At 43.9% G+C, this 24,887-nt stretch overlaps 1 protein-coding gene across 1 annotated transcript in view; it reads right to left on the reverse strand.

Annotated features, from left to right (window-relative positions):
• The window catches only part of LGR4 (leucine rich repeat containing G protein-coupled receptor 4), a 109,511-nt gene that overhangs the window by 60,922 nt on the left and 23,702 nt on the right, over nucleotides 1–24,887 (reverse strand). The window contains exon 2 of the mRNA XM_069739704.1: nucleotides 4,844–4,915. Within this exon, the coding sequence (XP_069595805.1) occupies nucleotides 4,844–4,915 (72 nt within the window). The remainder of the gene's footprint in view (nucleotides 1–4,843; nucleotides 4,916–24,887) is intronic.

The raw sequence follows: 24,887 nt of genomic DNA on the forward strand, positions 1-24,887 counted from the left end.
GAAGCTACCTTTTAACACAAGTAATTTCATGTCCATAATGTTATGATTTGGGAGACAAATGTATTGCCACAGGTAGATCCATTCTTTTTTCTCTTATTGTATGGCGATGAGAGTTCATCCTTGTTGTTATTTTTCTATCTACTGGCTAACACGGTGCCAAGATATATATCTTTCCTGTATGATGCATATAGGAACCATGAAGCAATATGATGCAATATGATACATGAAGTAACTATGAAGCGCCATGATGCATATAGGAACTATGAAGCAATATGATGCACAAAGTCCCTATGAAACAGTATGGTGCCACAGAGGCACTCAATATGATGCATAGAGGCACTATGTTCCAGTATCATGCACAGAGGCACTTAATATGATGCATAGAAGCAGTATGATGCACGGAGGCACTATGATGCAGTATTATGCATGGAGGCACTCAATATGATGCATAGAGGCACTATGATGCACAGTATGACTAGGCCATGCTTGAAGGTGCCAAACAAGAGACCAGACTTACACTTTAAAGCAAAAGAGGAATCTATCAGAGTTCCAGATAAATCTCCACTATGAACAGTACATCTCATTTGTCAGACTGACTCCACCAGAAGGAGCTAATTAATGAGCAGCAGCTGGAGGACAGTCTTCATGGGGACAATGTGCTGAATTAACACCTTGTGTCCTCCTATGGATGGGGTAGTTAAGTTGCAAAGAAAAGTGAAACACTTGTTTATTGAACCAGAAAATTGAAAGCATGCTTCCAAAAAGTCACTCTGAAGCCCAATCGTAAGGCTCTGTGCAGACAAGACCTGCAACTAACTGAAGTCCAGTCATGAGATGTAGCCTGGACATATGGCCCTATCATAGCCTAGAGGTCCAAGGCCTAGCTGCAAATGAGTTCCAGGTACAGCTTTGGCACAAAGGCCTGAGACTAGTCAGCCCAGAGGCCCAGGCCATCAGTGCAACATTAAACCATGCACTCACCTGTGCTGGCTCCATACCTGCTAGAAGACAAGGGGAGCTGGTAACGCCGAGAGCCTACCATGGAAGGAAGCGTCGTCTTGTCAGGAATTCGGCATTACGGTCAATGATTTCCTCTCCTGTGCCCCCTTCCGTGTTCCATCGCGGAACGCATGCTGATCGTATGTGCCGGCGCCCCTCTCTGACATCACCGGAAGCGCAACGGCCTTCACCACACGACTTTCGGAAGTAGCGGTGTTTTTCCGGTCGGCATCTGAGCCGAGAGCCCCCCACCGTGAGAAAGCGGCTCTACCCAGGAGCCCGTTCGCTTGACTGGTCTCTGGGGCTGAGGGACTCCCCACTGGGGAGTTTCCACCCTGGGCTACTTGATGGGGGAAGGATTGGACCTGCCGCACGATCCCCCTAAGCCCATTGCACAGGCTGACTGTTGGCCGAGGAACCTCTCAAAGAGGAGTCGGCCACGGTCCATCTGACCGGGGAAAGGGAAGGCTGAGACCCCCGAACTCTGATTATATCTGGTACAGCACTGATAGCTGAGGGACCTCTACCCAGTGAGGTGTCGGCCACAGACCACTTGACAGGGGGAAGAGAATCCACAGGCTATCTTCGCTCTAGGAGCAACCTCTCATATAACCGTCCCTGTAGGAACAGGAAAAACACTGGAGGGTGGAGGTGGGATCTCTATGATCCTGTCCCGCTATAGGTCAAGGAAGGATGTCCCCCATGGTGCTGTCCTGAGGGACGTAATGGAAATATGTATTATATTCTAGGTTCTTCAAAGTAGCCACCTTTTGCTTTGATGACTGCTTTGCACACTCTTGGCATTCTCTTGATGAGCTTCAAGAGGTAGTCACCAGGAATGGTCATCCAACAATCTTGAAGGAGTTCCCAGAGATGCTTAGCACTTGTTGGCTCTTTTGCCTTCACTCTGCGGTCCAGCTCATCCCAAACCATCTCGATTGGGTTCAGGTCTGGTGACTGGAGGCCAGGTCATCCGACATAGCACCCCATCACTCTCCTTCTTAGTCAAATAGCACTTACACAGCCTGGAGTTGTGTTTGGGGCTATTGTCCTGTTGAAAAATAAATGATGGTCCAACTAAACACAAACCGGATGGAATAGCATGCCGCTGCAAGATGTTGTGGTAGCCACGCTGGGTCAGTATGCCTCCAATTTTGAATAAATCCCCAACAGTGTCACCATGAAAGCACCCCCACACCATCACGCCTCATCCAGACATGTAGAGTCCATCCGTTCACCTTTTCTGCGTCGCACAAAGACACGGTGGTTGGAACCAAAGATCTCAAATTTGGACTCATCAGACCAAAGCACAGATTTCCACTGGTCTAATGTCCATTCCTTGTGTTCTTTAGCCCAAACAAGTCTCTTCTGCTTGTTGCCTGTCCTTAGCAGTGGTTTCCTAGCAGCTATTTTACTATGAAGGCCTGCTGCACAAAAGTCTCCTCTTAACAGTTGTTGTAGAGATGTGTCTGCTGCTAGAACTCTGTGTGGCATTGACCTGGTCTCTAATCTGAGCTTTTAACCTGCGATTTCTGAGGCTGGTGACTCGGATAAACTTCTCCTCAGAAGCAGAGGTGACTCTTGGTCTTCCTTTCCTGGGCGGTCCTCATGTGAGCCAGTTTCTTTGTAGCGCTTGATGGTTTTTGCAACTGCACTTGGGGACACTTTCAAAGTTTTCCCATTTTTTCGGACTGACTGACCTTCATTTCTTAAAAGTAATGATGGCCACTCGTTTTTCCTTACGTAGCTGCTTTTTTCTTGCCATAATACAAATTCTAACAGTCTATTCAGTAGGACTATCGGCTGTGTATCCACCAGACTTCTGCTCAACACAACTGATGGTCCCAACCCCATTTATAAGGCAAGAAATCCCACTTAGTAAACCTGACAGGGCACACCTGTGAAGTGAAAACCATTCCCAGTGACTACCTCTTGAAGCTCATCAAGAGAATGCCAAGAGTGTGCAAAGCAGTCATCAAAGCAAAAGGTGGCTACTTTGAAGAACCTAGAATATAAGACATCATTCCAGTTGTTTCACACTTAATAATAATATAATTGTAGGTAGATAGATACCGGGCTGCAATTATGTAGCCAGGATCTAATTAATGCTGCCCACAGTTTGTATCAGACGACAGGTTCCCTTTAAAAAGGGGACAACTCCTTAATAAGATGTACGGTATAAGTTGGGTTTTCTACGCTAGACCTCCCCTTTAATATAATAACCAGTACAGTGCATCTTTTCCTTTTCCCAACTACTCGACGTGCTAGGAGATTTGTTCCACTAATAGGTGCTAATTAAAAATTCCACCCTCGTCACACCCTTTGTTATGCATGAGAGTGGATTTCTCACAACTTGTGTGATATTTCCAAATGCTCTAACTAGGTCACGCCAGTCCAGCTTAAATTAACACCATCCATGGCCGAGAAGGCGCTCGTCCTTAAAAGGATAGAAAAACAGAAAAAATCACATTTTAGCCATTTGTGCGGCACTAATTAGAACGTGCTTCCTTATCCACTGTGTAAATATCAAAGAAGCTAATTTTTCATCTGATTTTGACAGAATGAAGCAACATTCTCATCGCATAAATACAATGGCAGGACGACGGGCTAATTGGAATCAGTTGGAAAAGCAATCTTGCAAACTCTTCCATATACACAGCCTGCATTGAGAACGCCCCCACCCACTTAGATCACGTAAACACCAATTACCTTCACTTTATGCCATTTTGAACACACATGGACAAATACAAAACAATCAGAATTGGCCCAACATAGAACGTTTTACGGCTCAGTACATCCGGTTGCCGATACATATGGAGAAATTGTATTACTCGTTTATGAAACAAAAAAAAAAAAAAAGGTTCCAGCTTTAATGTTGAAAATCCATGGAGGTCTACTACCACTACTTTGAGAAATCAGGTCCAATGTTTTTGCCTGCCTCAAACTTGACTACGCTGCTTATAAGCACCAAGTATAAAACGTTCACTATACAAACGGATAGCTGAAGAACCAACTTTCGACAGCAGCCATTTCTCCCAGGTCCTCCATACAGAGGAGCACTCACTCTGTTGAGCACTCATGTTCTCCATGAAAGTGCAGCTGACAATACTCTGGCTTGCCAAAATCAGACATGGCATTTATCTTCCCATTCAACATCCATCAAGGGAGAGTACTGAGGCCTCCAAGGAACATTAGATGATCAACCAATTCCACCGATATCGATTGTTTCAGCTGATGTTAGTCCAAAAGCCCCCATAGACAAACAAATGTAGGCTGAACCCACCAATATCGATGGGTTTGACAACATTGTATTTGGGCGACGTGTGGCCAACTGTCGGGAGAGAAGTTGATAGTGTATGTCAGATTTCAGACTGACGGTCGATCTGTCAGTAGATGGCTTTCTCATAGAGCACAGAGAAGCACTTGGGCAAGCAAGCGGTCCTGTGTATTTGAACCTCGGCTGAGAAGACGGTCGCCCAAAGAATAGTTCACCCAACAGCCATTAACCCAATGCTCTGATTCGTTGCCTTTAGGGTCAATATTTCGAAGAATTACAGTTTAAACGACTTAATATGCAAACCCTATCTTAGAAGAACTAATGCTGGACCAAGAGGATGGTCCTTGTTAAGGGCTACACAGTTGGAATCCTTGACTTTAATTTCTAACTACGGTATATGTATGGTACATTAAGAGCCTACAGATAGAGACTATAGTTCAGGAGGAACTTCATGTATTGCCAAACTTTGGAACTCTTCCACAATTTACATCTATAAATAATAATAATAATAATAATATATATTTATTTATTTAAAAAAAATTCTGATCTAATGAAGAACATACTTACAATTCTACAAGATAGGGTAAGCCTTTAAATGCACCTTCTGGCAACTTTGTTATGTTGTTCATGCTGATATCCCTAAAATAAACGGGACAAAAAAAAAAAAATGTATTAGGATCTAAATATTTAAACATTTTAAAAAACACAAGCTGTGCAGCGATTTCTATTACGATAATCAAGAAACAAATATATACACAGAACAATCACTAGCAATGGCAAAAGGATGACCCCGTTGTACATCTATTTTGTGTTTTACACAAGCAAGACAATTCCTTAAAGTGAGATTAAACAAAAAAAAAAAAGATGCAAATCTATAAGAAAAGTAGATGGAAGTCACCACTGATTAGACGAGAAGAACAGTTCTGCATCCAGGCCGCCAAAAGGGACAAACCCCACAGCAAACTCCTAGTGTACCAGCGCAGACGGCAATTCCTCAGACATTTACATACTGGTAAAGAGTAAATCTAATTTTGAAAGATAGCATTTAAAAAGTGCCAACACAACAATTTTAAAAATAGGTTTTCATTCCAAAAACACAAAGTCTAGATGTCAGCAATCTACGGACCGTGAAAAAAAAAAAAAAAACCCATAACATAAGAACAGGGTCAGCTGTGGACAAACATGTGTTCTGGATCTTAAATTAGTATCCAGTTATGATTTATAGTGCAAGTAAATATAGGGCTGCCGTGTTGAATTTAGTGCTGTGAAAACCTAAATGTGTTGGTATTTTGGGTTTCCACATAAGCAGCAGAATGGTGCCAAGTCAGAACTTTCATCATTTCCAGCAAAACATTTAAAGAGTTATTCCCAAATAACAAAGTGTTATTTGTATTTACTTGTGCCAACATGGCAATTTTTTTTATTTTATCTGCTTGTTTTGCATATACCACCCCCAAAGGGTGCACCTTCAGGCTGTTTACCCTCCAGTTTCCATTGGAACGGACCTGTAGCTCCAGTGGTCCTGGTTGATAGTGTACAATACAGACACCCTCAGCTGCTTTTTGTCAGCATTACTGTTTCTGGAACAAGATTATTTTTCTACTATAAAAATCTGTCACATGAAAAGGCAGAGCCTCCATTACAGGACGGCACCCATCCCATAAAGCAGTGGTGTGCTTGAGAGCTGGTAACCAAGAGTGGTGATATACTGTTGAATGAGGCTGTACATAGAGTGGACTGAAAAGAATGAGGATATACTTCAGGATTGGTTGTGCACAGTGGCTGAAGTTGAGTCATGTTTGCCGCCTGCTGCGGAGAAAAACATGATTGGAAATGCTGCTCCATTGATGCACATTGCAGAGGATTATCTTCTGCTGTATGCATCAATAGAGCAGCATTTACAGTTTCACATCACTGATCTGTCAGTTGCAGGCAACAAACAGTTCTGCACTGCCGAGGAGTGAGCTCTGATACAACCAGTTAATTATGTAAAACCACACATGCAGCTGCACTGATGTAGAAAGCAGAATATTAAAAAAAAAATAAAAATAATATTGGTCAGACAGGAGCAAAAAAGTGCACAGAAGCACAAAGTGAGATTTAAACTTCAAACTGACTTGATAAGTCAGGAGCGCATAGGAGGGGTATGTACATCCCTTCAGGCTAAGCCGTATCCCTTTCACCCTCTCAGCTAAAGCATGCCCAATATCATTTAGAAGAAAAAAAAAAAAAAACATAATGGGTTTGGTTACATGCTATAATGGGTTGACATTATGCCATATACTACTGGTAGCATTAAACAGATGGCCGTGATCAACCTAACACTACACTTACAAATTCAGAGGACACCCTAGAAAAAGCTCCAAATTGATTGAATAAGTTCAGTTATGTAGGAGACTGGACAATTTAAATTATTTCATTTTTTAGCTAATTTTTTTTTAAGGGCAGCAACAATCCTTGACCCTGAATGTTCCATGTGCAAACCTACATGGCTGGTTTGATTTAAAAAAAACAAATTAATTATATCTTCTGGATCTCAATTTTTCTCATCTTCACTGTCTACCAGACGAATAAAGATGAAGTGTACGATTCATACTTAACATTAAAAAAAAAAAAAAAAAAAAAAATGTAGAACACTAAACCATACACCCCAGAGCCCGATAACCCTAAAAATATAGATGATCAATGGGCTTTAAAGTTACGGTTTGTGGTGGCCACGGTCCTATAGTCAGAATGTTCTTGACCAATGTCGCAGTTTTTAGGATACAAGATTATTTTTGCTGCACACTGTCCATAGGATACCAGATTGTTCATACATGGACAGACAAAGGAAGAGAGTCTTCCTACAAAAACAAAGCAAGAGTAAAAAGGAAATTATTACGGCTGTATATAAGAGTTGTACACTATAGTTCCAAAGTTTAGGGTCACCCAGACAATTTTGTGTTTTCCATGAATGCTCATACTTTTTATTAATCAAATGAGTTGCCAAATTAATTGAAAATCTAGTCCAGACATTGACAAGGTTTTAGAAAAAGAAGATTTTTACTTGAAATCATAATTTTCTCCTTCAAACTTTGCTTTCGGCAGAGTGCTCCCTTTGCAGCAATTCCAGCATTGCAGACCTTTGGCATTCCAGCAGTTGATGTGCTGAGGTAATCTCAGGCCTTCGGAAGGTGAGTATGTGTTTATTTTTATTTTTTTAAGTCTCTATACTACGTGGCTCTGTGCTGTATACTCAGTCGCTGTGCAATACACTACGTGGACATGCATATTCTAGAATCCCCAATGTGTTAGAATCGGGCCACCATCTAGTGTGTAAATATAGATTATATATATAGATATATACATATAGATAGAGACAGACAGACAGATACATATAGATAGATACATATAGATAGATACATATAGATAGATACATATAGATAGATACATATAGATAGATACATATAGATAGATACATATAGATAGATACATATAGATAGATACATATAGATAGATACATATAGATAGATACATATAGATAGATACATATAGATAGATACATATAGATAGATACATATAGATAGATACATATAGATAGATACATATAGATAGATACATATAGATAGATACATATAGATAGATACATATAGATAGATACATATAGATAGATACATATAGATAGATACATATAGATAGATACATATAGATAGATACATATAGATAGATACATATAGATAGATACATATAGATAGATACATATAGATAGATACATATAGATAGATACATATAGATAGATACATATAGATAGATACATATAGATAGATACATATAGATAGATACATATAGATAGATACATATAGATAGATACATATAGATAGATACAGACAGACAGACCGATAGATAGATACATATAGATAGGTAGATAGATACACACACACACACACACCTATACATACATACACATATATACACACATATAGACATTTATTCTACCTATTCTATTCTAACCTGTCAGTGTGATTTTACTGTACACCGCACTGAATTACCGGCTTTTCTATAGAACACCGCTGCGTATTTCTCGCAAGTCACACTGCTGGTCCGTGTGTAATCCGTATTTTTCTTGCCCCCATAGACTTTCATTGGCGTATTTTTTGCGCGATACGGTGACAAACTGCATGCTGCGATTTTCTACAGCCGTAGAAGACCGTATAATACGGATCAGTAAAATACAGCAGATAGGAGCTGGGGCATAGAGAAGCATTGTACCGTATGCAAGCCGCATTTTCAGCACCTCTCTTACGTCCGTAAAACACGGTAGTGTGACGCCGGCCTGAAAATATAGAATAAATTGGGTACAGTTAAAATGCAGGACGTGCTGTAAATGTTTTCATAAGAATTTGGGAAAATTCTGAAATGTCCTATAAAAGGTGTGTTCCGGATCTAAGCTTTTAGTTTAGATGAATCTATGCTGCACTTTATGTACATGCTCATTCCAAAGACCTACAGATACGGAATTTAGATTGTGAGCCCCATTGGGGACAACGATGATAATGTGTGCAAAAAGCTGCTGCTGCTGCTGCTCCTACTATTACTAGTGATGCAGTGCTGTGGAGTCAGAGGTCAGGGAAATTGAGATGTCTGAGTTGGTGATTTGGCGTGCTGACTCCACAGCCCTGGTTACACCACCTCTATACCCCGCTGATAACACAGGATCCACAAACGCAGACAGAATTCAAATCCACACATGTTAAAACCTAGTGTGCACCTACTCTAATAGAGCTTTACTAAAAGAATTTGCGCGATTATGCAACGCTTCTGTTAGAGCCTTCAATACAAAAGATAAGAAAAAATAAGTACGGTACATAATAAAGTGGAGGAGGTGCGGACCAACCCCTGTGAGAGGCTCCTATATCACAGATACCAGATCTGATGCTGAAGCATTAGGTACTTGTATAGAAAGTTTGTATTGGTAGCCTACTGGAGAACATGGTGTGGATAAAGCTAGTTTACAAGAACAAATTGGATTTTTAAATGTTGCATGCAAAGGGAAAATATAAAAAAAAAAAAAAAAAAAAGTGACAACTGGTTCCCATAGTTTTCCATCTGGTTACACAAGGGTTAAATGCCCATTGATGTGAAAGGGAGGGCTCCACCCCGATCCATTACCCCCCAGCCGCACACTGAATGTATTCCATTCACACTGCAAAGGTTGGAGATAATGAATTCAGGGGTCAGGTATTTAAGATAAGACTCACATTACTAGACTAGCAAGAGAGGGAGAAGAAAAACAGTAAATAGCCCCAGAGGAAAAAAGAGAAGACAGCAGATTATTACAAATGATTCTCTACAGCTTCCCTGGTGACAAAGGTCTCTTCTGCAAGACTGCTGGAGGAGAAGACTCCACAAATAAAAGATCCACTACCGAGTCACCAACAGCAATTCTAAGGCTACTTTCACACTAGCGTTTTCTGCAATCCGTCACAATGCGTCGTTTTGCAGAAAAAACGCATCCTGCGAAAGTGCTTGCAGGATGCGTTTTTTCCCCATAGACTTGTATTAACGACGCATTTGCGACGGATTGCCACACGTCGCATCCGTCGAGCGACGGATGCGTCGTGCTTCTGCGGACAGTCGGGAGCAAAAAACGCTACATGTAACGTTTTTTGCTCCTGACGGACCGCTTTTTCCGACCACGCATGCGGGGCCAGAACTCCGCCCCCACCTCCCCGCACCTTACAATGGGACAGCGGATGCGCCGAAGAAATGCATCCGCTGCCTCCATTGTGCAATGCGCTGAACGCTAGCGTCGGAATCTCTCCCCGACGGAGAGATTCCGACGCTAGTGTGAAAGAAGCCTAACACAGATACCCCACCAAAAATAATGGATATGAATATTTATTGGCTATTAATGGAGAGTATGGCACTCCTGATTACAGTGGATGCTTGGTTTTGGTTTCAGAAGGAAAGAATCAGGCACTCGCTGGGGATTGTAAGCAGAAAATATCTTTAATAATGTGGTATAAGATGTCTCAGGCATTTAGACCTTTATCAAACACACACTAACGTGCAGGACCGTGGCGCTAGATGCAGAGAGACCGCGCTGGAGAAAGTGTGGCCATGCGTTTACCTCGTCACAAATCAGTCGCACTTATTCCTGCGCAGTTTATCTGCATCTACCGTCGTGGTCCCACACTTCAGTGTGTGTTGGATAAAGGTCTAAATGCCCGAAACCTCACTTATATACACTGAGTTTGGACCACATTTAGATTATTTCTGCTTAAAACCACCTGTCAGAGTGCCGGATTCTTTTCTATCTACTTCTCAGATATGACGTACCGTAAAACGCAGCTTAAAATTTGCATTATAAAAAAACACAGCAAAAATGCAACGTTCATACATAAGCCTTAAGCTGCACTTTACAACACCAAACTCTTAAGATTTCAGAAATCTCATGCACACACCTTGGTTTTATTTTCCTGGGATTTGGAAAACTGCTGCGTTTTTGTGAACTCCAGCGTGTCACTTTTCAGCTTTTTTTTCATCCATAGGAAACAATGGATAAGTGCAAAAACGCATTTATCAGGTTTTGCTGCTTTTTTTGGTGCAAAAACCTAAAGGAAGTTAAATCAGGCTTTTGTTTGCGCCACTAAACTTTATCAACATTCACAAGAGACAACAAAACCGGATCTTTGTTAGCAGCTTCTTTACTGCCAAGAGAGCAGGTTTTGCCTAGGTGGGGAAAAAAAAAAAACCCGCAACGTGTAAATATATTAGGTGGTCTACAAACATGTTCTATAGAAAAAGAGTTTTGCCAAAAAAACAAACATAACACTTATTTATTTCTCTTGTTTACATCTCTTCCCCATTCAAGTGTATAGGACCAAGCAGCGATACCAAACACTGACCAGATCAAGAGTGAGGCCGGGTCCAGAGGGCCGTACTAAAACGCCACGCTGTGAATGGTCAGTGTGAAAAATTAGTCAGTATGTGCGGATAAATAAGGCCATGTACCAAAACACGCAGACATTTTTTTTCCGCTAAAGTTCAAGCTGAATTCTTAAATCCAATTCACTTTTGCATTCAGAAAGCAAATGGGCACTAAAATTAATTCTATATGATGTTAAATGTGACTGCAGACACGAGAAGTCTCACGGACAGGAGATGTATAGCCAATGCAGAAAGCAGCAGCTTGGTTATAGTTCATATCAAACCTATCCTACCGAGAGGGACGCCCCCACAGGCAAAAAAAAAAAAAAAATCCACGAAATACAATGTAAGAGGACATTTACTCAGTCATTTTTCTACACTGCAGAAGTGAATTTTTTTTTTTTTTTTTTTTTTTTTTTTTTTTTTAAGGAAGGTATATTGACAAAACAAACAAAAGAAAGCCAATTGTCCCATTAGGAAAGTTTCATTTTAAGGAGGACAGACGACAGAAGGCTGCCACATACCTTTGGCATCAATTTTTCTAAAATAAAAAACGCACAGTGTCACAGTTAAGACCACTTCAAGGGCCACCTTTCATTTCAGATTGACCAGTGACAGCAATAAATAAATGTAAAAAAAAAAAAAAAAAAAAAAAAAAAAACACACAAAACTTTGCTCCAAGAGGTAGGTTACTGGGTGCACGAGCCATGTAGGAGGTTGTGTGGTCACTGCTTCTGCACAGCTTTAAAGCTGTAGCTGAAAATCAGACATGGGCAACAGTATTAAAAGAGTCTTTCCCCTTCACTGAAGACTTGAATACCAAAGCACAGTTTTGTATGAACAATAAAAAAAAAATTATACATATATCTAGCTATCTCTATATCTATATATATATACACACACACACACACACACACACACACACAGTATCCAATTTGGGGAGTCCCAAATACACTAGCAACTTTCAGCCAGTGCTCTGAGGTGGGCACTGGCTGCTGCAAGACCCGTTGGAGGATATATTATATAAATAGGAAAAAAAAAAAAAAAAAAAAAAAAAAAAAACACACATGAACCGCACCTCCAAAAATCATAAGTTGATCTAAAGCCGCTAGGTAAAAATTTATATAACCGAATATGAGGTTTTCAGTTTAACATTCTGATCAGACTGTATGAAGCCCAGTCTCACAGCATGGGTGCTGTGGGGCAACAGGCCGTCCGCCCTGCTGGTGCATGGCCGCTGTGGCGGTGGTCGCCGCACGGCTCCGCTCCATTAGGGCGGTAGGACCCACTACGAGGTTTGCCGTGACGTGGCAGTGGGCTTTATACACTCTGGTCAGAATGTTAAACTGAAAACCTCATTCAGTTATATAAATTTTTGCCTACCGGTTTTAGATCACCTTATGGTTTTTGGACGTGCGGTTCATGCCCCTTTTTCCTTTTTGTGCAAAGTATATTATATAAATGATTTAATAAGAAAGCAGGAGTCCTGTATGCCAGGTATGTGTCACAGATGTGCCTGGCCTCAATAATTTTCAAGTCTCAGGAAGTCTGCCCCAGTAACAATACATTGCAGAGAGGGTTTTTAATTTACTGGATTTGGGGTAAGGGATTTAGGAGCAGAGGTAAAGGTACCGTCACATTAAGTGACGCTGCAGCGATCTAGACTACGATCCCGATCGCTGCAGCGTCGCTGGAGAGCTGTCACACAGACAGCTCTCCAGCGACCAACGATGCCTGTCCCCTGGTAACCAGGGTAAACATCGGGTTACTAAGCGCAAGGCCGCGCTTAGTAACCCGATGTTTACCCTGGTTACCAGCGTAAACGTAAAAACAAACACTACATACTTACATTCCGGTGTCTGTCCTCCGGCGCTGTGCTTTCCTGAACTGTCAGCGCCGGCCAGCCGTAAAGCAGTGCGGTGACGTCACCGCTGTGCTTTACGGCTGGCCAGCGCTCACAGCCAGTGCAGGAAAGCACAGCGCTGGGGGACAGAAACCGGAATGTAAGTATGTAGTGTTTGGTTTTATTTTACGTTTACGCTGGTAACCAGGGTAAACATCGGGTTACTAAGCGCGGCCCTGCGCTTAGTAACCCGGTGTTTACCCTGGTTACCAGTGAAGACATCGCTGAATCGATGTCTGCCGGAGATCCAGCGACGAAATAAAGTGCTGGACTTTCTGCTCCGACCAACGATGGCACAGCAGGATCCAGATCGCTGCTGCCTGTCAAACTGAACGATATCGCTAGCCAGGACGCTGCAACGTCACGGATCGCTAGCGATAAGGTACCGTCACACTGAACAATAAGAAAAGTCACTTCCATATAAAAAGCTGGGTTAGCTACCAATGTTTTGTTAGAGCAGGAGAGACACACAATGCAAAGATTAAGTCAACGTCTCCCTTTTTATCTAGTTTCAGGTGTGATTTTTTATATTGCCCACACCTGTTACTTGCCACAGGTGAGCTTGAACGAGCCTCACAGAATCATACCCACAATTTTGGAAAGGTGCCAACAATTGTCTGGTAATTTTTGGGGTCATGTGCGATACTATATCCAAATTTGCCTCCCCCCCCCCCCTTCTCTTTTTTGTATTGTTCCAATACACACAAAGGAAATAAATGTGTGTATAACAAAGCTTGTGTAAATACAACAATTTTCTGGGAGAACACTCATTTTTTTTAAACAATTTTATGAGTGCCAACACTTTTGGCCATGCCTGTACTAATAATAACAATAATTTATAAATATATGCATATCCATACACACACACACAAATCCCTGTAAGTCTGTAAGCTCTTGATCTCGCATATTTTCCCCTCAAAATCCAGACGTAAAAGTGGACGTCCTATTTTATTGAAAGCTTGTGGGTCCTACTAATGGCTAGCGGTCCTCGCTCACCTGAATAATGCTGTGAGCATATTCTGTCATCTTTTTCTTATTACAAGCCTGACTTTATTCAAAAATGTTAAGTTCTTCACTGAGGATAATGAGAAAACCTAAAATAGTATTTAGATGAAGCAGTATGGAAGGCTTGTATGCCCACCTTGCCAGTGTGTACAAGCCCCCCATTTGTCTGGTTTGACAAACTAATACAACCACCAATTCTAGATCTACAAGGCTCAAAATATAGAACATAATTCTTCAGTTTAAAAAACAAAAAGCATGAAAATACATAAAGTTCAGCCCAAATCACAGATCCCAGAATATTTTCCTGTTTCCCATCCCACTGCAGCTGCCTTTCACAAAAAAAGCGCCAATAATTGGCTTTTTTCACCTCCGTTACCCACAAACAAAAGTGTCAGTTATGTGCAGAAAGCTCACAGGGCACCGATCGCGGGCCAGCGCACCAGGCCCATAGGGACAGCCAACAATGAGCTGGAATCAGACTTTCTTTAGCCTCTTTTGTGGAGGCATACAAAGCCCTTAATTAAGGGGCACACAAAGCCCCCCACTGGCTCTGTTCAATGACCAATTACACGCCTGTTTGCTGAATTTAAGTTTAAGGGGAGAAAAATCACAAGGGTCTCTAAAAATCAGGGGGCATATGCAGTATTTTATACACATACATTTTAGAGTATGGTAACAAAATTCTTTATAAATAAAAAAATGTAAACAAACAGCAATATATGACAGGCTCCAGTTATAAATCAGTATTTATGTAGTGAGGAAACTAATAAGCCCATTTTATAGTCAGGTGAGTTTCATAAAAAATTAAGCTACGTTGATAAACATAATAATACAATAAGCAACTGTGATGGATCTGAAAAAATAGAATTCGACTTACCGGTAATTCAGCTTTTAGGAACCTTCCACGACAGTCACTTTGGAGGATGTCTCCCCGCCCTAATGGGGGACAGGAACACAAAGCAGGAAGGGGAGGGTTATTTAACCTCTATCTCCAGTGTTTTTTCTTGCCATAGCAGCGTGAATAGTTACCACTAAAGTGCAGGAATCATCCAGTGAAATATCAGATAGGTAGGGAAATTCGTCCGCTCGTGGAAGGTTCCTAGAAAACGAATTACCGTTAAGTTTAATTCTATTTTCTCTAGTCATCTTCCACGACAGTCACCTTGGAGATATACCAACGTTAATTTCTTTAGGGAGGGACCACGGCCTGTAGAACACGTCTGCTGAAGGTCAGATCCCTGTCGAAATTTAGCCTGTAATGTCTGGTGAAGGTATGAACAGAAGACCATGTGGCGGCTCTGCATATCTGTTCTGATGAGGCGTTTCCTCTTGCTGCCCATGACGTGGAAACCGACTGGGTAGAATGGGCCTTCAGAGAGATCGGTGGAGGGAGATCTTTGGCCGAATATGCAACCCAGATGGCTTGTTTTATCCAGCTTGCAATCGTGCTTTTAGCCACTTTTTTCCCCCCTTTATTCTGTCCTGAGAACTGGTTAGATTCTGGTCGACCCTCCAAGTCTTGGACTGCTCCAGGTAATGGAGAACTACCCTGCGGACATCCAGGGTATGGAAGTTTTCAAAATGAGGGCAAAACCACATCCTGACCCCTATGAAAATCTGAAATGACTTTGGGCATAAAGGCAGGGTCTAGTCGTAGGATTATGCTATCCGAGTTTATGGATAGGAAGGGTTCTTGAATTGACAAGGCCTGCAATTCTCCTACACGCCTAGCTGTGGTAATTGCGACTAGTAACACCATTTTAAGTGTTAGGATTTTAAGGGGTAGAGAAGACAAGGGCTCAAAAAGGTGGTGGAGTTAAACTATTGAGTACTAAATTTAGGTCCCAAAGAGGGACCCAACTAGGGAGACTAGGACGTAGTCTACTTGCTGAATCTTTTGATCCAGCGGTGGCCAGCTAGATCTTGGTCAAAAAAGGAACTAAGGGCCGATACCTGAACTTTTAGAGTACTCGGGGACAGCCCAAGATCTAACCCCTTCTGGAGGAAGTCTAAGATTTGAGAAATGTTGGGGTGGAAGGGATCAGGGACACTGGGAAGACACCAGGAAGAGAACTCCTTCCATACTTTGTTACAGATGGCATTACTCACCGGTTTCCTACTCTTTTGGAGAGTTTAGATAACCCTATCGGAGAGACCTCTGGCTTTTAGAATGTTGGTCTCCGTAGCCAGGCAGCTAGATTCAATTTTTTGAGATCCGGATAAAGGAGGGGACCTTGGAAGAGGAGATCGGATCTTTGAGGAAGAAGAATGGGACCTTCCTTGGTCATTCCCCTTAAGGTGCTGTACCAGCTCCGCCCTGGCCACAATGGGGCAATCAGGATTGTTGTGACTCTGTCTGACCGGATTTTCTGCAGTGTCTTTGACAACATCAGAATTGGTGGAAAGGCGTAAGCCAAGTTGAAGGTCCATGGATGAATGAGCATCCATTCCCAGAGCCCCCTGCACAAGGCTGAGGGAGAAATATGTTTCTGACTTTGCGTTTTGAGCATTCCCAAACAAGTTGACCTCCGGGGTTCCCCATCTCGAGGTTAAGGTTAGGAAAACCTCCTGGTTCAGGCACCATTCTCCCGGATATATGTCTTTCCTGCTGAGGAAGTGCGCTTTGGTGTTGTCTGAACCCTTCAGATGTACCGCGGAGATTGAAAGGAGGTGTTTCTCCGCCCAGAGAAATATCCGTGCTGCAAGTAGCTTCAGACTGGTATACTTCGTGCCCCCTTGATGAAGATGATAAGCCACAGTCGTCACGTTGTATGAGTAGACACGAATATGGTGCCCTTGGACTAGAGATGAGGAAGCTAACAGAGCTTCCTCTACTGCCTTTAGTTCCCTCAGGTTGGAGGATCTGAAACTTATGTCTGTGGGCCATAGACCCTGAAAATATGTTTGATCCACCACGGCACCCCAACCTCTTCGGCTGGCATCTTTGTGAAGCACTTTCAGAGGGAGCTGATCCCAGCTTACCGGTCGCCGAAGGTTCCGGCCTTTTAGCCACCATGACAGGGTTGACTTCACATGTCCGGGAAGAGGGATTCTCCTGGACAGGGTGTTCTGATACTTCCGAGAATGTAGGAGAACGTGAGTCTGGAGGGCCTGTGTGTGCCTGGGCCCAGGATACTGCCTGAATGCACAAAGTTAGGGATCCTAGAATGGACATGGATTCCCTCAGGGTTGGGGATCTTTGTTGCTTGAATCTTGAGAATCTTTGGCAAAGGTCGTGCTAACGATCTTCGGGAAGGAAGGACATCCTTTTCTCTGAATCTAAGAGAAACCCCAGGAATTTCTTCCTCGTGGAAGGCTGTAGGTCCAACTTTAGGAGATTCGGGATCCAGCCCAGGGACTCGAGAATATCTAGAGTTTTTGATACATCTTGGTTTAGCTGAGATGTTGAAGGAGCCATAATAAGAAGATCGTCTAGGTAAGGGACCAGGCAGATTCCCTGATGAACAAGGAAGATAACTGCTTCTCTCATGATTTTCGAGAATACCATCGGGGCCGAGGATACTCCGAAGGGAAGGACATTGAACTGGTAGTGAGTGATCTTGTGGTTGTGGGAGATTGCGAACCTGAGGAACTTCCTGTGATCTGGATGGATTGGAACGTGACAATAGGCGTCCCTTAGGTCTACCGTTGCCATCACCCAGTTTTGCCCAATAGGCGGGATTGCGGTCTTGACTGACTCCATCTTGAACCTCAGATACAGAAGTTCCTGGATTTGAGTGAGAAAGGAGTCGAGGAGGTCTGCGGCTTGTTCCGGGGTAATTCTCAGGCAATGGGGGGAGATCTCGAATTCCAATTTTAGTCTGAATTGTAACGTGTGGAGGATCCACTGGTTCGTGGATATGGACTGCCATTGGGTGAGAAACCGTGAGAGCCGGCCCCTGACCGAAGAGTCACCATTTGTCCTGAGTCTGTTGCTGTTGAGGAACGAGGATATTCCTGCCTCTAACCCCTGTTGGGTAGCTCCAACGACCCGCTTTACCTTTTCCCCTAAAGTCCTTCTGGGAGGAATGGTCACGAGGGAGACAAAAAAAACGCTTCCTAGTAACCTTTTGTTCAGGAAGCGATTTCTTTCTATCAGAGTCCTTATCCAGGATATCATCCAGTATTGGCTCGAACACATGGTGACCCTGAAAGGGGATGGTGCAGAGTTTTGTCTTAGAGGTAATGTCGCCTCCACAAGATTTCAGCCAAAGAGCTCTCCTGGCTGAATTCGAGAGAACTAGGGACCATGCGGCCACACGAACAGACTCTCCTGAAGCATTGGCTAAGAATCCCGGAGCCTTTTGAAGAAGGGGGAACAGGATTTCCTCTCTGGAAGTACCCTGGGAGAGATGTTCCTCTAATTTGCGAAGCCAGAAGACCAGGGCCTTGGTGACGCAAGTAGAAGCAATATTTACCTTAAGAAGATTTGTAGAGGACTCCCAGGACTTCTTTAGGTGGCTCTCGATCTTTCGATCCATTGGATCTTTTAATTGAGAAGAGTCCTCAAATGGGAGGGACATCTTTTTGGTGACTTTAGAGACCTGAACGCCCACTTTGGAAACCTCCCAAATAGAATTATCACCCTCTAAGGGAAACCGGTTTTTAGAGTCTGAAGGGACACCAAGGCCCTTCTCTGGGGAAGCCCACTTTTGAAAAATGAGATTTTGAACATTTTCATGTATAGGGAACAGTTTTTTAGACTTGGGTTTCAGGCCCCCAAAAATTGCATCCTGTACGGAATGTTTTTCCTCCACTTTCTCAACCCCCATGGTGCTTCTTCCTATGGAGACTTGCTCATCCATATCTTCAGAGGAAAAGTAATATTTTTTCCCCATCCGCTTTAGGGGTGGATGTGGAGCCCTCATTCCCCCAATCATCTCCTGACTCAGAAGAATGGACCTCACCCGAGTCAGAATGAGTATCAACTGGGGCCATCTTCCTCTTTTTAGGAAGGGGGGGGGGGGGGGGGGGGATGCGACACTTGAGGTTGGGAGAAGGCCGCCATGGAAGATTGTACCTCCTGTTTAATCAAGCTTTTAATGCTGTCCAAGAGGGAGGGCTGTTCAGCACGTAATAGGTCATACGTACAAGGTTGACACAGGGTCTTCTTATAGGCGGAGGGTAGCCGGGAGCCACAAACACCACTTGCAGCTAGGTTTACGCTTTGGGGCAGAGACCTTTTCTCCCTAAAAGAGAGAGGTATACTAAGTAACCCATTCAAAACATGCCTGAACAGTAAAGGGACCAGCCCAGCTACTCACGGCAGGAGGGTGAACGCTGGGATCTGCAGATAAGGCAGAGGCTTTGTCGCCGTCCATGGTCATGCTGTATACAGTCAGAGAGACAGTGAACAGCGTCTTACCTGGAGGCCCAGACCAGGATATGAAGGTATCGAGGTCCCCAGCGATATCTGCTCCTCCCCCTTCGGTCCATAGGGAGGCTTGAAACGACCCTATCCTGTCGGCGAATCCCCCCGGTGGCCACCGACCTCATGGAACACCAAAGACAGCGTGCGTTCCAGTGCAGAGCCCCAGGCCGCAAATCGGAAGTGCGATGACATCACATCTGGCACGCGCGAACCTGGAACTCCACAGACACTGGAGAGGGAGGACACCGGGGAGCTCAGCGAGGACCCCGAGAGCACGTCACCGTGGAGGTGGAGGATCACCGCCCGATCTCGACTGCCTGGCGGTAAGCAAATCCAGGTGCTCCGTTCACCGGCCACGACAGCACCTGCAGGACCTCTTCATGCCCCACTGGGGGACAGGAAAACCACTGGAGACAGCAGGAAGGGGAGGGTTATTTAACCGCCTTGTGTTCCTGTCCCCCATTAGGGAGGGGAGACATCCTCCAAGGTGACTGTCGTGGAAGGTGACTAGAGAAATAAGATCTAATGTTTAGGAATAGGGGGGAATTGTGAGGGGGGGGGGGGGGGGTCTCTGATCAGTGTAAATTCAGCAGCAGTAGGCGCCATGGGGTTAAAAATACAAGAACTCGCATTCACCCCTGTGGTCAGTGCTCCAGCAGTTTGCGCAGATGTGACTGCTGAAGCCACCAATCATAGGAACACGCATGCCCGTCCAGCCGGCGGCCGCAGGGACACGCACGCTCGTCCAGCCAGCGGACCACAGACACGCACGCTCGTCCAGCCGGTGGCAGCAGCAGGGACACACACACACTTGTCCAGCTGGCGGCAGCAAGGACACACACACACACACACACGTATAGCCAGCGACCATAAGGACACGCACACTCGTCCAGCCGGCGGCAGCAGGGACACACCCTTATATAGCCGGCGACCACAGGGACACGCATACTCGTCCTGCCGGCGGCAGCAGGGACACGCACACTTGTATAGCCACAGGGGTGAGGTCTGAAGTGGTCTGACATCTCCACTCCGCAGCAGTGCACCTATAGATTACATAGCATATCCATTAACCAATCTGTATACAGATATTTTTGGCTTTACACATTTAGTCTAGGGCGCATCCTATGTCCCTCTGCTTGATTATGGCTAATAATGGGCTTATTGTGCCTTACACATGAAAGCACCTTTATTTTTAGGTTTTATAGGGCTCAGCAGGAACAGACTATGTTGGAGGAGTATGCCACTTGCGTCTATCTTTAGGGTGCCAGCCTACGTTGTCAGAAAGAAACCTAGGCACTAGTAGGATTCATCTAATGTATCTGCTGCAGGTTCTGTGTTCAGATTAGACATTCAGATTATTTGGGAATTTCTATCTGGGCTTCTGTGCGACATTTAGGCTATGTGCACACCTTGCGGGTTGGGGTGCAGAATTTTCCACACAAAATCCGCATCTCCTGGCAGAAACCGCAGGTGCGGATTTGCCACGGATTTTCTGCGGTTTTTACCCCTGCGGATTTCTATAATGGAAGGGGTCAGAAACGCTGCAGTTGCGCACAAAAGTAGCATGCTACTTCTTTTGTTCCGCAGCGGTTTTCATGTGGATTTTTTCCGCACCATTCGCACAGGGTTTTTTTTTCCTCAATTTACATTGTACTGCAAATCACTGTGCGGAACTGCGTTTCTGCGCGGAAAAATCCGCTGCGGATCTGCACAAATTCCACATCAGTGCACACAGCCTTAAAGTCTCGGCTCTGGAAGAGGCATCTCCTGTGCATCACTATGAGCATCTAACTAGGCAGTCCAGGATTTCGCAGGGAGAGGCTCCAATGAGGTGGGGACGCCATCCTCCCAGTCAGGTAGTACTTCTGATTAGGGGAGGTTATTCTACATCCCTGATGGTATGCCTTCTCTAGGCTCGATGGGAAACCTCCTCATTGTAGCGGGGTTTTAGCTCTTTATTAATCAACATTTGTTGGATTTTTTTTCCATTGGAATAACTGACATTTTAAAGGGAACCTGTCACCCCGTTTTTTCAGATTGAGATAAAAATACTGTTAAATAGGGCCTGCGCTGTGCGTTACAATAGTGTATGTAGTGTACCCCGATTCCCCACCTATGCTGTGAAATACATTACCAAAGTCGCCGTTTTCGCCTGTCAATCAGGCTGGTCAGGTCAGGTGGGCGTGGTGACATCGCTGTTTCTTCCCCAGCTTTCCGTTGGTGGCGTAGTGGTGTGCGCATGTCCAAGTGCCGAATCCACTGCGCACAGGTGAAGTAAAAGCGTGCTATTAGCCTTGTCATCGGTGGGGGCGGCCATCTTCCTGAGGCCGCGCGTGCGCAGATGGAGTGCTCTGCTGCACGGGGCTTCAGGAAAATGGCCGCGGGTAAGCCAAACCCCAGACTCCTCAGTTTCCAAGACATAGACTCCACCAAAATGAGCTCCGACCGACTCCACAGCCCTGCCTTAAAACGCACAAAGTAAAACCTTTTCTTTTGACACTTAATGAGGCTGTCCAAAACTAGAAGAACATGTCCACTTTTCCAACAACAGCACCACCCTTGACCATGGGTCAGCTTGATTCCCTGCATTTGTGCCAGGCTGTAATACCAGACAAGCCTTAGTCAGGAGTGGTGCTGGTTCTGAAAGTGGCCATGTGTTTCTAATCCTGGACAACCCCATTAATTAACTCCTAACACACTGACAAAGCGTTGACAGGCAAGATACAGACCACCAAGTGCAAGCGCTCGTGTGAGGACTTCAGATGTACTACTTTTACCATGACGCTCCTGAACAGATCCATTGCCACAGGCTACGACATTATACTGCGGGCTCCACCATCAGATAAAGGCTTTCCGCACCCACTTTGTGATGGCTATGTGAAAAAGTCAAGAAGATAGTCTCAGATTACAGCAATGTTGGGGTTAGGTTTCTTTATTCAAAGACAACGCACATAAATCACAGCATAAACTGCTCTCGGCCATCACTGGGGGACATGTCACCTCCAGTGTCAATCATTCCTGATGTATGTATGACTGGGAAGTAGAGTGAGTAACACCTCTCTGCAGCTAATGAGCTCAAACCAAGGCTAAGCTTGGGAACAAGGCGGCCAACATCGCTGCAATCTGTGGCACCGGATGACGGGCTTCCGGGGAACACTGACCGCACAGGTGGCTAAAAACAGTAGTATCAGTGCAAAAAGGGTATGTGCAGTTTGGCAACCACTTTTATTGCCTCTATAATTACAACTAAAGTCTGATTATTTTGTTTACACGTTGCTTGGAGTCTGTTGGCATGGGGACACATAGCTCTGGAGTAGAGCTGCGTACAGTCAGATCCAGACCAGCATCAGGGTTTGTCTCTGAAAAATAGGATTCAGATCCTTCTCAGTAGCTGATCTAGCATGGAGTTTCGGGTTTGATCTACAAGTTACAGGTGGCTAATGTGTTCACATGTCCGTGACTTTCTCATCATTTGACCTGTTCGTTATGGAAGTTAAAAAAAAAAAAAAAAAATCTGAAAAAAAACAAACAAACAAACATTTGTTCTAAAGAAGGTCTCCTGGAGATATGGACAGCGTCCTAATGAAGCAGGGTTACAAATCTACCCTTAGATAAGCAGAAAGTTCATCAATAACCAGCAGAGCAGATGCCAGAAATGCCTGGATGCACGGCACACCTTGTGAACTTCTGCCTGAATACACATGTGCACTTAACACCACTTGATCGTCCATTTATCCACATGACGCTCAGAAACGTACTCTCAAGGAGGGTTACCGAAAAGTCAAAAGGGTACGAGTGCAAACAGATTTTTAGATCCTTGCCAAAACGGAGGGAAAACAAAACAAAGGAGCAAAAATATTAAGTCTGGATTTATCAACATAGCACTACCCTTGGATTTAACAAAACCGCTCGTCATCGCGCCCTGAGGAAGTTGCTGAAATTGGCCATCTGCACACATCTGAATCTGCTTTAGCCCATAATATGGCTGCCTTTCCCATTTCACAACACGTAGGTCCATTCATTAAGATAGGCTGGTGTGCACTCCAGCCTTACTGATGGCACCGCATTAAAAGGGGCATCTTACAATTGCTGTGCACTTCCACCTTAAGTCTTACTCCCGTTGGCATACATTGATGCATTTGATGGAGTTTGACCAGGCCATAAAAAAACAAAAACAACAAAAAAAATAAACACCTTCCAGAAGTCAAATTTTTTGGTGAAACTTCAGAGTTCCTAAAAAATTTTGCCAACATTTCAAGGTATTTTGCTCCAGAAAACTGGAACAAACACCTTGATGACTCGCTGCTACCCAGAAATACTTGGACTGGAACCAGGGTATGTGAGCAAGAAACAATTTAGCCCGGATTGACCCTTATAAGGTTTCTTGGTTTTATAAGAACCCACAAACACGCTAATTATAGTGTAAGAAGTCACATTTCTCACAGCTCAGTGCTGAAGCTTTCAGCTATTACAATTGACAGCACTTGATAAAAAACATGGTTAAAAAAAGAATAAAAATCTCAACAACAACCGTCAATGGCAGCTTAGAGAGAACTTCAGAATATATAGGGATGTACAGCCAATGCAACTGACCACTTGGGGTATGTGCACACGTAGGTGGGATGTCTGCGGATTTTTTCACACCTGTTTTTGTAAATCCGCAGGTAAACCACAGTGCGGTTTACCTGCGGATTCACTGCGGAATTACCGAGATTTTTGCGCGGATTCCTATTATGGAGCAGGTGTAAACCGCAGTGGAATCCGCACAAAGAATTGACATGCTGCGGAATGTAAACCACGGTGTTTCCGCACGTTTTTTTCCCGCAGCATGTGCACTGCGGATTTGTTTTCCACAGGTTTAGATGGTACTGTAAACTCATGGAAAACTGCTGCAGGTCCACAGCAAAATCCGCACCATGTGCACATAACCTCAGGTGTCTTCCTAGTTGCATCAGTTTTTTTCCCCTCACCGAAAAAGAAGAGGATTGCTCCCAAACCAATAGAAAGACCCCTGAAAGGAGTCAAAAATCATCACCCAGCAACTGATCCGTGAAACGTGGAAGTAAAACAAAGCCATTCAGATTTGCATCCATGCTTCACGGGTTCCCAATGACTTCTGTAGCCAAACATCGGTAAGAAAAGGTCCTGTGAGTCTTATGGATTTATGGCTGTGTACAAATCCATAAAAAACTATGGGTTCGTGTACTGACCGATGAAACAAAAGGAAAAAAAATAAATAACACGATGGACAGCATATGGTCCATGGTGTGATTGGAGCCAAAAGACGACATAGACTTGTGTACACAAAACTTGCCAAACACCGGAATTACATCAATATTTTAGATGAAGGTTGTACCGGGACAAGACATAGAAGACCCACAATCACACTAAAAACTAAATGGGGTTTTACTTGAAAGCAATAC

Source organism: Ranitomeya imitator, chromosome 9, assembly GCF_032444005.1.
Source record: "Ranitomeya imitator isolate aRanImi1 chromosome 9, aRanImi1.pri, whole genome shotgun sequence".
NCBI lineage: Eukaryota > Metazoa > Chordata > Amphibia > Anura > Dendrobatidae > Ranitomeya > Ranitomeya imitator.